Source organism: Callospermophilus lateralis, chromosome 5 (genome assembly GCF_048772815.1).
Source record: "Callospermophilus lateralis isolate mCalLat2 chromosome 5, mCalLat2.hap1, whole genome shotgun sequence".
Taxonomy (NCBI): domain Eukaryota; kingdom Metazoa; phylum Chordata; class Mammalia; order Rodentia; family Sciuridae; genus Callospermophilus; species Callospermophilus lateralis.
The window spans coordinates 159,494,108-159,509,843 of NC_135309.1; the positions used below are offsets into that span (position 1 = coordinate 159,494,108).

The 15,736-nt window shown below is 45.7% G+C and overlaps 1 protein-coding gene across 1 annotated transcript in view; it reads right to left on the reverse strand.

Moving 5' to 3' along the window:
• The window catches only part of Adcy2 (adenylate cyclase 2), a 380,087-nt gene that overhangs the window by 104,826 nt on the left and 259,525 nt on the right, over positions 1 to 15,736 (reverse strand). Inside the window, exons 5-10 of the mRNA XM_076857485.1 lie at positions 14,265 to 14,413; positions 9,450 to 9,561; positions 6,691 to 6,818; positions 3,147 to 3,305; positions 2,127 to 2,259; positions 625 to 801 (exon numbers count right to left, since the gene is read on the reverse strand). Coding sequence (XP_076713600.1) covers positions 625 to 801; positions 2,127 to 2,259; positions 3,147 to 3,305; positions 6,691 to 6,818; positions 9,450 to 9,561; positions 14,265 to 14,413 — 858 coding nt within the window. The remainder of the gene's footprint in view (positions 1 to 624; positions 802 to 2,126; positions 2,260 to 3,146; positions 3,306 to 6,690; positions 6,819 to 9,449; positions 9,562 to 14,264; positions 14,414 to 15,736) is intronic.

Consider the following 15,736-nt stretch of genomic DNA (forward strand, 5'->3'; position numbering starts at 1 on the left):
CTCAACTGCATCCATTAATGCCATTATACTTGAAACTGTCCTCAGGGCTGGTTTTAGGATCTGGTAATACCATTGGTACTTTCTGAGTGCCTAACTGTGTTTATTTTTCCCTGCGTCTGTGGTCCACTTCCCATCTCCCTTTCAGCTGTCTTACTGTGCACATCCCTGATCTAAGGGGCTCCGGAGCTTTGCTCTCATTTGGAAGCTGGAGTGAAGTGAGCAGAGCCCCAGCAGTGGAGTGTGTGTGGCTACACAGAAGGTCTGAAAGCGCAGGCTCGGCACAGTCTTGGTAGTGCTGCTTGAGCTGGAGCATACCCTGCCTTTGTCTCTGTATTGAGACGCTCAATGCTTAAGGACACAAAAAGGAAACTGCCGAAAGAACAGCTTAGTTACAGCTGCTTGCCATTATCCATTGTAAAGAATGCTGTGCTAGGTCATACAGTTGAAGGGCAAAGTCACTGTGTGTCAGAACCTGAGCTGTGTGGCCTTGGAGGGCACTTGCAGGAGGATGGTAAGCCGGCTGCACTGCAGACCAGAGCTGTTCTGGCAGAGATGCCCAGCTTTTTGTTAGAGGACCCAGCTCTCCCCCGGCACCTAGTGCTTTGGAGGCAGCAGCGAGCTCACCGTGGTGCTGATCTTGCCGTTCTCGGTGGTCATGCTATCCCTGTGATGCAGATGGGCGAAGGGCTTGGCCGCGCCCCAGGACTCCAAGTACCGGGTCATGCGGACAGAGGCTCTCATCTTGGCTCCGTCCAGGGTGTGGCGAGGCCTGAAGAGGTGCTGGGGACTCCGTCGCTCTCCCTTAGGACAGGAGACAAAGCGTCACACCTGCTGCACCACAGCCCTGTGCCTACCTACTCCTTCCTGCTCCACCCTCTCTTGCGGACCCAGCTCCTCCCGCACTGCCCAGCGACTCTATTTGGCTTCTGCACTCAACACCTTCAGTGGGACGGGGGGAACAGACTACCTGAGCTGAGTGACTTTATTCCCAAGAGTAAAACTCACCTGCCATTGTAAGTTAGGAAAAATCGATAAATGCAATAATGGACATTTTTATAAAGTAAATTCTTCAACAGAACGTGCTGATCTGCCTCGGCTTTTTCTCATGGTTGTGTTCTTCTGAAGTGGTAGCTGGCTGTGGGGTGTTCCTCACGCTAAGCTGCCTTCCATGAACGCAGTGTTCTTTGCACCCAACTTTGCATCCCTCTGTCACCCCACAGCTCTGCTGCTTCACCTCATCTACCTCCAGATAAATCGTCAAGCCAGCTGGAAGTTTGTCTCCCAAGGGATGCTATGCTGTCATGAATGAAATCCACGAACTTGATCTTGATTTTGAGATATTGGTTTTCATGGTTCAGCAGTCTTTCTTGCTGAGACGTCACCATTTGCTAGCTGTGGGAGTTGGGGGCTGTTACATAACCCCTCGGATCTTCTGAGTCTTCTCTCTAATTGTGGTGCTGCTCACTTGGCAGGAAGTGAGAAGAGTGAGCAGAGCCGAGGGCTCTGAGCCCCTGGCTCCGGCCTAACCTGGTGAGGGGCGCTCCTCCTGCTCCTAGGGCCGGCCTGTCTTCCAGGTGACGGGGATTCTCTCAGTGAGCAAGGAAACATGCAGGCACACGTACGCACATTCTCACCCAAATAGATGCCTAAGATTTGCTAATCTTAAAAATGTCTCTTCCCTTCCTTTTCATTATGTCCAATCTATTTCATCTCGTTGGATTTCTGCATCTTTTAAAGGCAAGAGTAAAATGTTTTCTCTTAATTCAGCTTCTCCACTCATGGTTCTCCAGGCTGTGACCCCTGTGACCCCTTCGGGGCAGCATCCACTGGCGTTGACACTGGCTGACAGGGGCCACAAACACAGCCGCCCACACCAACACCCTGTACCCCCACCCCGCCACACACAGCCCCCATGGTGCCCCCTTAATAAACACCTGAATTCAATAGTACATAACATCTCTCGTGGCTGAGCCATTAAATGCATTTGAAGTCATTTTTTGAGGCAAAGACTACCAAGGAATCACACTGGTTCTTAACTAAAAGCATCTATACCAATAATTTGCCCCTCCTCCCTTTTAATCACAGAAATAAAAGGCCAATCATAGACTCTTCATAATGGTACTGACCTTGGGGTTGATTACAAAGTAGGTTTTCACCAGGTGCTGTTTTAAATAGGGGTCTCTAATGTCACCATCTCCCTCCTCCACTTTATAAGCTCCATTCAAGTGCTCCAAGGTGACAGAGGAAATGTGAACACGTCTGAAATTCCACATTAAAAGCACAGTCAAGATATGAAAGGACAAATGTGAACAAAGGTACCCTACTTGTCTGTGATTTCAGCAATTTCTCTCCAAATGAAGGAGACCAACATGTTCTTGGGGGACTGACTGTAACTAGAGCCTACACTCCATCCGCCACTGCTTAGGAGCGCTTCCTTGAGGCCTTGAGCTACTACGATCTGGCGCTTCTCTGCACTCACAGAATCCTGCAGCAGGGCAGCAGTGAATTACAGCAGAGAAAAACTGTGATCAGGCTGAGTGCTGGCATGTGAGGCTCTCTTCCAAGGGGTTTAGCAGAAATGCTGAGCAGTATCAAGTGTGGACTCTCTTCTTTGGGCTTGGGCTCACGGCGCTCCAAACCACAGCCCTCGCACTGAGGCTCGTTTGTCCACCTTCTAACAAAGATGAGTGGGTGCCACAGTTGATCGTTTTGATGGTGCCGCTCTCCCAGGCAGTGTCCAGCACTGGAGAGACACCATGTCTGGACTGCGTTTTACAACATCAATATCTCAGTCTCTGTTCATAAATATGCAAATGTGTAAGGGCTATAGTTAGGTATCTGATACCCATAGTCCTTGCTGTTGATGGAATCAAGATTTGAAAGTTTGAGTTTTTGTTTTCGTTTCTTTGTGGGGTTGGGCTTGGAACCCAGGACCTTGCATGTGGCAGGGCTCCACCACTGAGCCACATCCCCAGTCTGAGAATTCCTGTTTATCTAATTATTAAAAGAAGCCACTGGACATGAGTTTTCCATGACACCAGTGTAGCAAGAGAAGTCATCAAGGACAGAGCAGGTACGAGTCTGTTGACCTGTCCCTTCTGATTGTGCTGCCAACTTGCAGACAGAAATCCAAGGTTTGGCCTTACCCGGGGACCCCTCCAGCTTCCATGTGGTTGGCCAAGGTGACGTCATGTGACCACACGTCATACTGCCACTTCTGCAGACCAATCACACCGCACAGGACGTTCCCTGAATGCACTCCCACACGCATGTTGATGTCAACTCCGGTAGCATCTCTCACTTTCCTAAAGAGAAGGGAAGTGATATCACAATTCAGTCACATCCTCTTCTGCCTTCACTCTTGGTCAATTTCCCTGGCATTTCATTATTCAGAATTTTTTAGGTTGTCAGAAATGCTGCCATGAATTCTTCCTGTGGCGGAAGATGGCTGCTCTGAGCCAAGAGGAATGGCTTTTCTTCTCAGCAGCTCTCAGATTGGACCCCTAGTTCTAATCTCTGGCTGGTGAAGCCAGATCAGGCCAGATCATGGTGATGACCAAGTCCTGGGTTCAACAACATGCATGAAACTCCTGGTTATCTAGTGCTGCCCCCTGCTGTGCTCACTGCCTCAGAAATGGTCTTAGACTCCATTTGCAATTCTAGTGCTTGGGGGGGGGGGTGTGCATGCTCCCAGTGAATACTAACAAGAGAACTCAACACAGCTTATTCAAGAGTTTGGTAATGACATTAGCTTGAATTAAGATTTTTTAAAAAATCATGAGATTAAGCTTTTTCAATTGTGCATATTCTTAATTAAGAAGAGAAGAAATACTATTTAAAAGTTTTAATAATGCATGACATATCCTGCAAAAGAAATTAATTTAAAAATTTGTTTTAAACAACTTTAGGGCTTTGTAACTAACTCATTAACAGACAAGTGAAGAACTTCAATAGGGAACATGGAAATGCCGGGCAATGCTTCTTCATTTCTTCCAACGACATCCATTTTTCATTTAAAGTTCTGTTGTAAGAGAAGAGTGCAGGAAGATGACCCTGGCTGCATGGGGGAAAGCAACCCCAGAGAAAATGTGGAGGAAAACAACAGGTCTCAATGCACACAGTGAGGAGAAAGAGACTGAGTCCTAGTGATTCGCATCATGAACATCCCGAATGGCAAAGTGGCACAGGCCGGGCCCTGTGATGAAATGCACCACTTGGGCATGCCAAAAGTGATAAAGGAAACAGGCCCGTGATGCAAAAATAAGCGGTTTCCTGGTGGGGGGAAGTATCCTTCCACAGCTTAAAAAAATTCAGATTCTAATATTCATCCCCACCCCTGGTTCAAGAAATGAGGACACAATGAGAGACAAAATGGGACAAAGAATCAGGTGAGAGGCCACAAGAGTAGACGAAGGGTGCCTGGGACTTGTGAGATGCCCACTTTGTCCCCAGCATTATTGGAGGTGTGACTGGACGATCTGTTGCAGCCATAAGACAAGAAGGTGACACACGGCAGAGGAAGGAAGCTGAGTCCCTTTGTCACTGGGACACAGAGCCATGGTATGATTTGAGACTGAGGCGAGCAAGTGCTGGGGAGTTGCCTCAAACCTTCCAACACGGCTGAGGGTGTGGACACAGACAGGGCCGATGCTTCAACCATGAACGGACACAGGAAACACGGCCGTGTGTCTGTATGAGGGAAGGCTGCCCTGCCAAGAAAGCCCTGTGCCCAGGGAAAGAAGCCAAATGCCAAAGGACAGACACCGCACGATTCCACTCATGGGAGCCACCTAATACAGGCAAATCCGAGACAGCAAACAGTGAGGGCCAGGGGCTGGGAGGGGGCGTGGGAGTCACTATTTCCAGGGTGCAGAGCCTCTGCCTGAGTAGTAGAAGGTTCTGGAGGAAGTTGTCTGCACAACATCTGAGTGTGTTGTACGTATGTCAGTGAATTGCATATGTGACAGTGGTATAACCCAAATATAACCCAAATATCTCAATATATAGAAAACAACATGTGACACAGACATCAAATAATGTAATAAAAAGGCGTTTCTTATAAACTGGGACAAGCCATGAGTATTCTTCCTCCTTAAAGCTCTTTAGCACATTGAAATAACTTTATGTTATACAAATATAAAATAGTTAATTTGAAAGCAGAAATCAAGCTTCAGAGAAAAAAAAATGGATAGTTTAATTCAAAGTTGTTGATATGCATATTTCTGCCCTTCATAAAAATCTTTCCCACACTTGTTTGAAAAGAAGATCGACAAAGATACTCTTCTTCAAGGAAAGTGCTTTCCTCCAATAGAACCCATTTCACCTTGAATTTCAAACCAACCCTGAGTTGCCTCCAGAGCACGTTATAAGTTCAAGAAAACGTCAGTTCCACTGATTGGATTCATGTCTACCTAGACACATGGAGTCAGAGCGGTTACTTTAGAAAAAAGTCAAAACTATATATATATATTTTTTTTTTTGTGCACCACGCAAAGGACTTGTTTATGGGAATAAGCAAGCAGAGAACGGTTATTTTCCACGTAGCACATGCTGTATAGGGGAACGGAGGCCACAGTGACTACTCCTCCCTTCTCACTTTACTTCCTCCCGTTCCCGTTCTGCCCAGTGGTACCACAGTGGTCTGCTGCTGAGCTTGCGGATCTGGATAGAACCTGCAGGTCTCTCCTCCCCTCAGGGAGATCATGGCCTCCGGGGCTGAAGCTGGGGCTCCTTTCACCTTCCTGGGTCAGCACGCACCTGCTAACATTTTAGTCACTTCAGCATGTGGTCAGCACACACGATGGGCAAGCACAGTGACCCCTGACTTCCTACTTTCCACGTGGCCTTACTTGCTCTAACTTTGAGACAAGGAGCTAGAACATCGAGTACTTTTTTCAAGTCTTTTCAGGTTAAAAAAACAAAACAAAACAAAACAAAAACTGTGGAGGGTAAGTAAAAAGCCAAGTCTTGACTGAGATGACTCAAAAATAAAATGTCCATAAACTATGCCATCAGCAAACAAAAGGTATTATCATTCAAGAATAGCTTCTACAAAGGGCTAAAGAAAGATGAGGGTGTTGCCAACAAAGATCACCTTTTACCTTTAGTTTTCCCTGTATCTGCTAATGGTGTTGACATTAGTATCTAATGCAAACCTTCTCTAGATGTACAATGAAATAAACTATAGACATAATGCAGACAACAGATATCGATTGAAACTTCATTCATGGAGCTGAGCATTGTTGACTAAATGAAGGAATTCTGGATTGCATTTTTATCTTAATTGCAGTCTTTGATAAAAACCACTTTTCTTTACAGTTTATGTAATCATATTTTTCATCAGAAATTGGAGAGATGCCACAGTGCAGATTTTTCTCCTTGAGATCAAATAAAATACTCAGAAATTTTAAAAATCACCTTTGAAACACACAAAACAGCGTCTTCCCATAAATTTCCAATTTAGTTTCCATAAGGCTAATAATGACAATAGCAAAAAACTTACAGAAGTTTTACTTTGGACTGCACTACTCACATACTAACAAATGGGTAACTGCATATTTATATTTAAATATACAGAAATGCATTTAGCAACAGTAGACAGAAAAATAGAAATAGATTCAGGTGAGAATTACAACTCAAAATGGTTAAATGTCAAAGAAAAAAAAAAAAACCCTTAAACAGTACACTTACTTTATGGCTTCACACATATCCAGTCCCATTTTCACGCAATTCTTGGCATGGTTAGGGAGAGAGATAGGAAGTCCGGAAACACAGTAATAGCAGTCTCCTAAAATTTTAATCCTCATGCACTCATTCTCCTGGAAGAAGAAATCACAGAATCCATTTGCACCATACACTGGTGTGATGATTCAGTCACCGGCTGCCATCCAGTGCTGGTTCTACTGATACGGCCCTGGCAGATGGGGCAGGTGGGAACAGAAATGAGAACTCAGGCTTCCCTTCCCTGACCAGCAAGAATGGCTGACCCTCACCCTATGCTCATTTGGAAATAAGGACCACCAAGGGGAAGAGGAAGAAAAAGGAAAACAGAGAAAACTTCACACTTAATTGGAAGCAGAGGAGGAAACAGTAGGATCATTCTCTTCAGTTTGAACATCTCCAAACATGGAGGGGGAAATAAAGCATTTGATGCAGAGCAGAATCTTTCAGAGCAGAAGGTGATGGCCAGAGCTCAGCTCCGTGGGACTTAAGAATCTTATGTCATTCTCCGTTAGGCTGCGGTTTTCTTCATTAATTTTAAACCTGAAGCAGATTGTTACCTGTAGACACCAGCATCTGATAAAAACATCTTCACAACCTAATAAGCCTCCATTCAACACCGCCAAGTAATTTAAAATTCAATTCTGATTTTAGGCTAAACTGGTTCAATATAAAGTTTGAACAACTCATTTTTTCATGACTTGAATTGTTTTTAGATTAACTACACTCATATATGCATCAATCTTATATCCCATCCATTTCTAACCTTTTCAATCAGCATATAGACTCTTCAGCAAAATAAAACAAAACCAAAGATGTTCCAAACACAAAATTTTTCCTTTGATGCTAATACAGGTTTGTGTATAAACTGAACAATTTCAAACACCATCAGAAACATGACATCTTTTTCCTTTTGAGCATGAGTTAGATTTGACATATTTCTTTCCCCAATATTTGAAGATTTGACATATTTCTTTCCCTAATAGCCCACAAGCTGTGACATATTTTTGTGCTTATTTATAGTACTATCAATTCCAATAACAATATCATAAATAAGAAAAAGGCAAACAATTACTTATTAGCCAGGCTGCCCTCCCACACTCCCTAAATAGACATCCTGGGTATAGAAAGCCTGAGGGTTAGCAATGCATGGCAATGGTTTTGAGTCTTCTGGCTTAAAGTGATGAGCTTCACACACTGTCTGCTCAGTTGTCTGGGCTACCTTTGCTGATGGCACTCTCTATGTCCATGTTGTCCAGCTGTGAGCCAGGAACCGGTGTCCAAAGTGGGCTGCCATTTTGAACTACAATGGATGCACCAAGTGTACCCGGGCTGGATTCAGATTTTGCCTAGACATTCCTCTGTTCCTTTGGTTAGAGGAAGTCACACTGAGTACCTCTGCTAAGCATAATCAGTGGCATTCTTCCAAATTTATACATGACATTTGTCCCAATACTTGGATCTGATCTTATGTGGCAATAGAATTCATGCAATTAGTTCAGATTAAATCATACTGCAGTAGGGTATGCCCCTTTTCCAATATGACTATTGTTCCTACAAAAAGGGAAAATGTGGGCCCTGAGACCCACAGGGAACAGAGAATATGCTGTGGACAGTGGTGTCATGCTACCACCAGCCACAGTTGGGATGTTTCCTCCTGCCATGACCAGGTGCTCCGTGACCTCTTGTTAATGAAAAACTGTAGGTTACTGTTTAGGTTTCAGCTTTTTTCTTTCCATAAATGACCACCTATAGAGCTCAGCCCTTGAGTGTGGGTGAAGGAGGCAAACAGAGCTATTAATTATCTCACTGATTTTTAAAATCCCCAGTGAGAGCTGCCAGACAGCCTAGAGGACAAACTTGGAAAGCTGCACCCAAGAGTGATTTTGCCAACATCTGCAGGCCAGATTTCTTCCTAAGACACTTGGCTGGAATGATCTGTATTGTTAAAAAGTGAGCTCAACCACACAGCCAACTAAATTTAGGACCATCCCTTCCACATATAAGTAACTGATAAATAGGCATAATGGACTATTTTTTTTTAGAACAACTTATAGAATTAGGCTGATTGGAAATGTCTTATGGGAAGGAAAGAGCTGAAAGTCTCACAAGCAACCCTCCAAGTTCCAACAAGCAAGGTTCAGGGCAGTTTTAGATAACCTCTCTCATCTCCTATGTGAACTTTCCCACCCACAAGACTTGCCAGGCCAGCCCTGAGCTTGCACCTCTGCACAAGTGGCACACCAGGCCAGGAGAACACGAGGTGGCAGTAAGCGCAGGGCTTGCCCAGGGTATTGTCCTATTTTAGGTGGTCTCCAGGATCCCATTGGCAACATGAGCACAGGGTAGCTATGGTGGGTAGATGAGCTAGAATAACCTCAGCAGCCCCTCGACTTGGAAATGCCCGTAGGGGAGCCTCCCAACAGCACCGGGCTGAGAGAACAGCAGTGGAATCTCATTGTGCTGAACGGCTTATCACATGGAGCTGATGAACACACAAGCAGAAGCTTCAAAAACGGGTGAAAACGTGAGAATCTGAAGCCATGGCATTTCATATTCTGAATAAGGGTTTGAGACTCATCAAAGCTCAACAGCAAATAGAACCAGCCAGTTTTACAAACGACGTTCCTGAAGGGTGCTTTTTTGAAAACAGTGAGATATGGATAATGGGATGGAGGGAAAGGAAGCCGGTCTCCTGCGGGCTCTCGGGGGAGGGAAGCCCTGCTCACCTTGGCGATCTGGTCGAACTTCCCAAAGAGTTCGTTCAGCATGTGCACCAGCTCCCCCGGGGAACAGTCGCTGGCCAGCCGCGTGAAGCCCACGATGTCGGCGTACAAGATGCTACGGGAACACGGGGTGGGGACAGACTTAAGGCTTGGCATTTGCTAAGAAAATCATGACAATTTTTCCATTACGAGAGCATAGTGACTTTTATACTTTGTATTTTCATGAGGGAAATGTTATTTTCTTGAAGAGAGAATGTATAACACTTTTGTTAAATTGCCCATTTAAGTGTTTTTTTAGAATCCAGTTTTTTAGTATCCAGTAGTTAAAAATGAAGAATTACTAGGGAGAGAAGTCCCACCTCACCCGTGCGCCGTGCTGACCTCTCTCTGGTCACCTTTCCTCTATGTTTATGATGCCTATCCTAACTTCCATCACACCTGGGAAACTCTGGTGACGAACTGAACATGCTACTACTTGAATTATTACATGATGTATATATAACACTCCTAAGGTGGGAGAGGCAAATAGTAAAACCCAATCCTGATTGGAGTGCTTCAAGGAAATAAAATGGAATAATGTTTATTTATTTGTTTATTTATTTACTTATGGTACTGAGGATTGAACCCAGGGGACTTTGCCACTGAGCTATATCCCTTGTCCTTTATATCCTATTTAGAGACACAGTCCCACAAAGTGGCTTGGAGCCTTGCTAAGTTGCAAGGGCTGGCTTTGAACTTGTGATCCTCCTGCCTCAGCCTCTTGAGTTGCTGGGATTATAGCTGTGTGCCACCAGGTGTGGCAATAAGCTTCTTTTTTAAGATAATAGACTACTTAACAAGTGATTCTGGAGTACTTGCCACCTGCCAGGATGAAGCAGACACGGGATTTCTTCCTGATCTCAGAATTCAGTAGGCTTGGTGCATCCAGTGAGCGAAGGCATCAGTAAATGCCTACCTACACTCTGGATAAGCTCTATAAAGGAACATGGCAGAGAGCCGGGAAAGAAAGCTGGGGGTGTGTGGATTACTTGTTGAGGAGTCCAGGGTCATCACTGTGGGGACTAACTGCATGGTCCCCTCCTGGGAGGAGCAGGGGGTGGAGGCTGCTGTGAGATTGCCCAGGCCTGTGTACAGGCTTAGAACAGGGACACACAGCAGCCACGTGACACTACCTTTCCGACACAGCAGCAGTTCCCTGACTTGTGGAAAGTTCTTATAAAGAAACCTAAATTCCTCCTGGTGCTTGACATTGAGATGGGATATGCTCTGGCTTAAGAAGCACCATGAAAGAAAAATAACGAGCATTTCATAGTCACTGTTGTGGCTCTTGAATAACAAAAGCAACACACAGAAAAGAACAGGGCTGGGCACCTGGAGAAACTGCAAACTTGTACTTTGCTAGTGTAAAGGCAAAGCCACCAGAGAAAATGACATGCTCACTCCTCAAAGCACTCGATCGAAGAGCAGGGGCTTCAGCAGTCCCACCTCTGGGTGCACATTCCACAGCTCTGGAATCAGGGACTTGAACAGACGTGCACACAAACCTTCACAGCTGCTCTGTTGACAACCACTGAGACAGAGGTAACCCGAATGCCCATCAACACATGAATGGGTAGACAGAACATGGTGTACTAGAAAAGGGGAGGAGTATCAGCTGTAAAGGAAAGGAAATTTCAACACACGCTGCAACACTAGAAGACATCGTGCTAAGTGAGAAACGCAAGGTACAAATGGCAAACAGTGCATGATGCCTCCGGAGTGGGGTCCCCAGTGTAGACACATGACAGAGAAAGCAAGCAGAATAGGACTACAGGGGCTGAGGGAGGGGTGTGTGGTCTTGTGGCTGAACAGGGACAGACGTTCAGTGTGGAGTGAAGAAAATGTCCTGGGGTAGAGGGTAGAGATGGCTGCAGGACATTATGCATGTGTTTAATCTCACCAAACTGAAATTTGAAATGGTTAATATATAAATGTTATGAATATTTTATCACAATAAAAACAAGACAAAAAATAATATAGCACCAAGCAGCAGGGGTCCTGCCAGATCAGGGCAGGACCTCTACTCCTTGAGCTCAGCACTGGTCATGGCTTCACCTTGAGAGATGGACAGCAGCACGGGAGACTTCTAAAGTTCTAGGAAAATCGAGGCTTTGGGGTGCAGCTCTCCATTCTGCCCAGATGACCCCTAAATCCACTCCTACCTCTCCCATGATCACATGTAGAGGCAGGCAGGGATGGCTGACCCTGAGCTGTGGTCCAAAAGGAAGGATAAGTCTGCCCATTCAGAAAGGAGCGTCTGACCCCTAAGCAGAATCAGGAGGCAGCTGACTCTACTTCCTCTTGTTCACAAGTCCACACTGCTTCCTGTGGTCAAGCTTGTGGCGGTCAAAGCAGCCCTGTGATGAGTGAGCTGTAGATACCTTAGGCAGGTGTGCAGGTTATTTGGCTGCAGAAAATTCTAAAGAAATAAGCAGGCTGGCAATTCTGAAATGTTCACAAATTGTGACCTAATGTGCAAAGAAGAGAAGAACAGGGTACTACGGGGCCACTCAGGAAGGAACCTGACCAGGTCAAGCCTATTGTAAAGGTCCCTCTGGCTGTGCATCCAGAAGCAGCGGGTCAGTTAGGACCATTTCCCTGGAGTCCGGAAGAGCCCTGTGGAAGGGCTTTAACTGTTTATAGTGGGGGGCAGTGGAGAGAAGCAGACAGATGTGGAAGGAGACGGACCCGATGTTGTTATTAATTGGATGTTGGTGGGATCATCTGGGAAAAGGAAGCACGGAAGATGAAGACTAGTTTCTGGCTGTGAAATGGGGTTTAGGATCCGAGGTTTGCACAGATCACAGCAAGCTCTAGGGGAGACGACTAGTTCATCGTGGGTTGTGTTAGTCTGATGGTGCTGTCTTAGACAGCCCAAGCATGGAGAGTCCTGTATCAGTCACATGTTAGCCTCATTTACAGGGGGATTAAAGTCTTGGGGGAGGGCTGGAGAGAACAGAGGAACCTGAGAGCCCTGGCCACACTGACCTACAGGAGAGGCTAGACTCAGAAAGCCACAGGGGAGACCTTGGGAAATACCCTGGAGATCAAGGGACTGCGGGACCAGGTCAGAGGGGTCAGAGTACCCACGTGGTCAGTGGGATGCGGATGCAGACCAGCTGGGAGGAGTTTGGCAAGTTAGTTCTGTGGCCTGGGGGTTCCTGAGAGTGGCAACTTGAGCAGGGAGAGAAGACAAGGGAGGCCATCAGAGAGTGCAGCAAACTCTTTCTAGGATTTGAGCTAGGAAAGAGAAGGAGTTAGAGAGGTGGACGGTGCATGAGATTAAGGGAGGTGTGCTTGTTCCTGCTTTATTAATTTTATTGAACTTTTTTAAAGTTATGGTTAGTCTGTGAACATTTCAGAACTGATGGGCAAGACTCAGGGAAAGGCCACGGAGAATCAGGACGCAACAACACAGTGAGGTTTTACCCTGATGCCGTGTTATTATTTTTCTTTAGAGAAAAAAAAAACAGTAAATGCTATTAACAGAATAAAAAAAAATTTTTTTCTTGAATGTTTTAGTTCCTTAGTTCTGACTTGAGTGATTTCTTTATGATCTATTTTCCAAAGTCAGTTTGTTACTGTGTGTTTACATCTGTGTATGCTTGGGTCATGCATACTATTGACTCTGTAGAAGTTTTCTATGATCTGATGTCAAGTTAAACTTATCTTTGGAATGTATTTAGGTTTTAGTTAAAGTTTATTTTCATCAAAGCCTTGACCTAAAGCAGCTGGTCCAAGAGGCAGCTGCCTGAGGTGGAGAACCTGGACTCAGGGGTACACTGGCCAGATCCCACTGACCTCTTGAGGGGCTCTCACCTCAAACTGAATAGGGGGACCCCTCCTCTCCCTGCAGAGCCAGGTCCATCACTGGGTTCCATGCCCCACTCATTCTGGTACCACTTATTTTGGGGGTTTGTTCTTCGATTCACTGATTATGTTGATGTGGTACTTTCTATGCTAGGTTAATAGTCATCTCAATAAGTAACCTGGTACAAGTATCCACCCCATTTGTTGTGCTTTGGTGGTGTTAGCTGAGTTGTCAGAGCGGGTGCTTGATCAATAGTTCAAACATCACCACAGCTGAAATTGGTTGAGGTCAGGAGAGATGGAAGCCTCAACATGTTCTTATCCTGTGAGACGCAATGTTAACTTTGTTGAGCATCTACAGGGACACAGATCTGCTGGTGTGCCTCCGGGGCCTGGCACTGCCCCTCGGACCAGCTTCAAGGCCTCACAGTTCTGGCCACAATCGTACGATGACAGAAGGTTAGCTTCCCAGGTGCTACGATTCCAGGGTGACTCCCTGAGAAGCCAATGTGATCACGCCAGCCTTTGCACAGCAGAAACTTCATGATAAATTAATTAAGCTGCACATCAGTCCCCTGTGGCCTCTGTCACTAGTTGTCCATCACAGAGGCCCTGCCCCCAAAAGCCCACCTTGGGACATCAGTCCTTGTGCCTGGAGAGCCAGGGACACTCCCTCTCATCGTACTGCAACCTGGCCTTTGGGTTCCTAGAATAGGACCCTCTGTCCACCTCTCTCCTTCTGCGAACAATCACAAACAATGGAAGGCAACTCTATCCACTAAAGAGGGCCACATCATCTTAGCTGAATGGGCCCAAGAGGCACAGAGGGATGAATGGGGTGGGACCTGCTCCACCTGTGCAGGACCAACAGCTAGAGAGGAGTGATGCTGTAAGACGAGGCTCGCAGGGGGAACTGCCCCTGACAGGCAGGCGGACCCCCATGGCCGCGGAGGGCCTGGGCTTGCGTACCTCACGTTGGTGTGCCGTTTGACGTACAGGTTGTGGAAGTTGTTTGTGTTTTCCATTTGGCCTGCTTTGGGGCCTTGCAGCCTCTGGATGATCTCAGCTTTCATTTCCATGGCGATGTGAGCTGGTAGCAGGGAGAGCAGAAGCCGCTCCTAAAACCAGGGCGAGGGGCGAGAAAGAGTAGACATGTTTCAGACAATTGTGGAGACAGCCAAGAGGTCCTGGAAATCACCACTGACCTGGAATGAGGCCAACGTGGGATGCTTTCCTATAAGTGAAAATATAGATCCTAGAAATGCATATTGACAGAAAAAAAAATCAAATTTTCTGAGGTCAAACTATGCTATTATGTTATTTATTATTTTTTAAGGTCTAAGTATGAGTGTTTTTCAGCACCAAGAATAGAGAAAGGCAAAGCTATTTCCCCAAGGATATTATTTATCTATTTTGATTATAAAATAGTGAAGCAGGAATGATATTAAAATCCTAGGAACTAGTGGTCAGTCTAAGATAAAAACACTTATTTTTGCCTACTTGTTCATTTGAGAGATGAAGTGCAAGGTTTATTGCACTTTGGAAAGACAACTAATATTCCACACGTCCTAAAAAAGCTAGTCCCATATATTCCAATATTTCATTTCCTCTGTGATGAGGACCCAGTATCCTTTAGAGATTCAAAATTATTATCAAAATGAGTAGAAATATTAATCTCTGCCAAACAGCCTCTATGAGAAACGGCAAGCAGAACACAAAGACGCAGCATACAAGCTTTTTGTGAATCTTTGTGTATTTCTCCAAATTTGGCAAGTCCAGTAAGTAAGAAATACTCACGTGGCACACTGTGCTTGCTTTAGTATATACTTACTTTAGTTAGAGTGGCATGGTCCTGTCTCTTCAAGAAAAATGCATTTTTAGAACAATTATCACAGAAGGGAAATCTTGGAAAGTTTGCAGTCATTCTAGAGGACTTTTGAAGGTTAATCTACTGCATTCTAATCCCCAGAGGGCTCTCCAGGGTCTGTATCAATTTGTACAGATGGTGAGTGTCCTTCTGGACTTGGTCTGGGGTCCCCACAGTGGGACAGGCACAGTGCCTCTGGTGGTCAGTACTGGGCCATGGGCTGAGGCTCCATGAAAACCCTGCATTTGGACATGGTGAGTCAGGACCCTTTCCTTAAATTTGACTTTCTCTGCTTTTGAAATGCCTAATGAAGGAAAAGCCCAATGTCGCCAGTTTTTCAGCCCAGCACTGTCCCCTCTCCTCCCTGGGAGGGCACTGCAGGTTGCTGGGTTTCCCCTCTGCCACTTCCTGGTGTCAACAGAGGAGCTTGAGTATCCGCCCCTCCTGTCCTGCATGTCCCTTAGAGGGACCAGTAGGATGGAGTTCCTATTGCCACCAGTGACAGGCCCCTTTCAACCATGGCCTCCCTCCCTGTCCACTCCCTCACTTTTGCCCCCAGAACCACTCCAAGTGA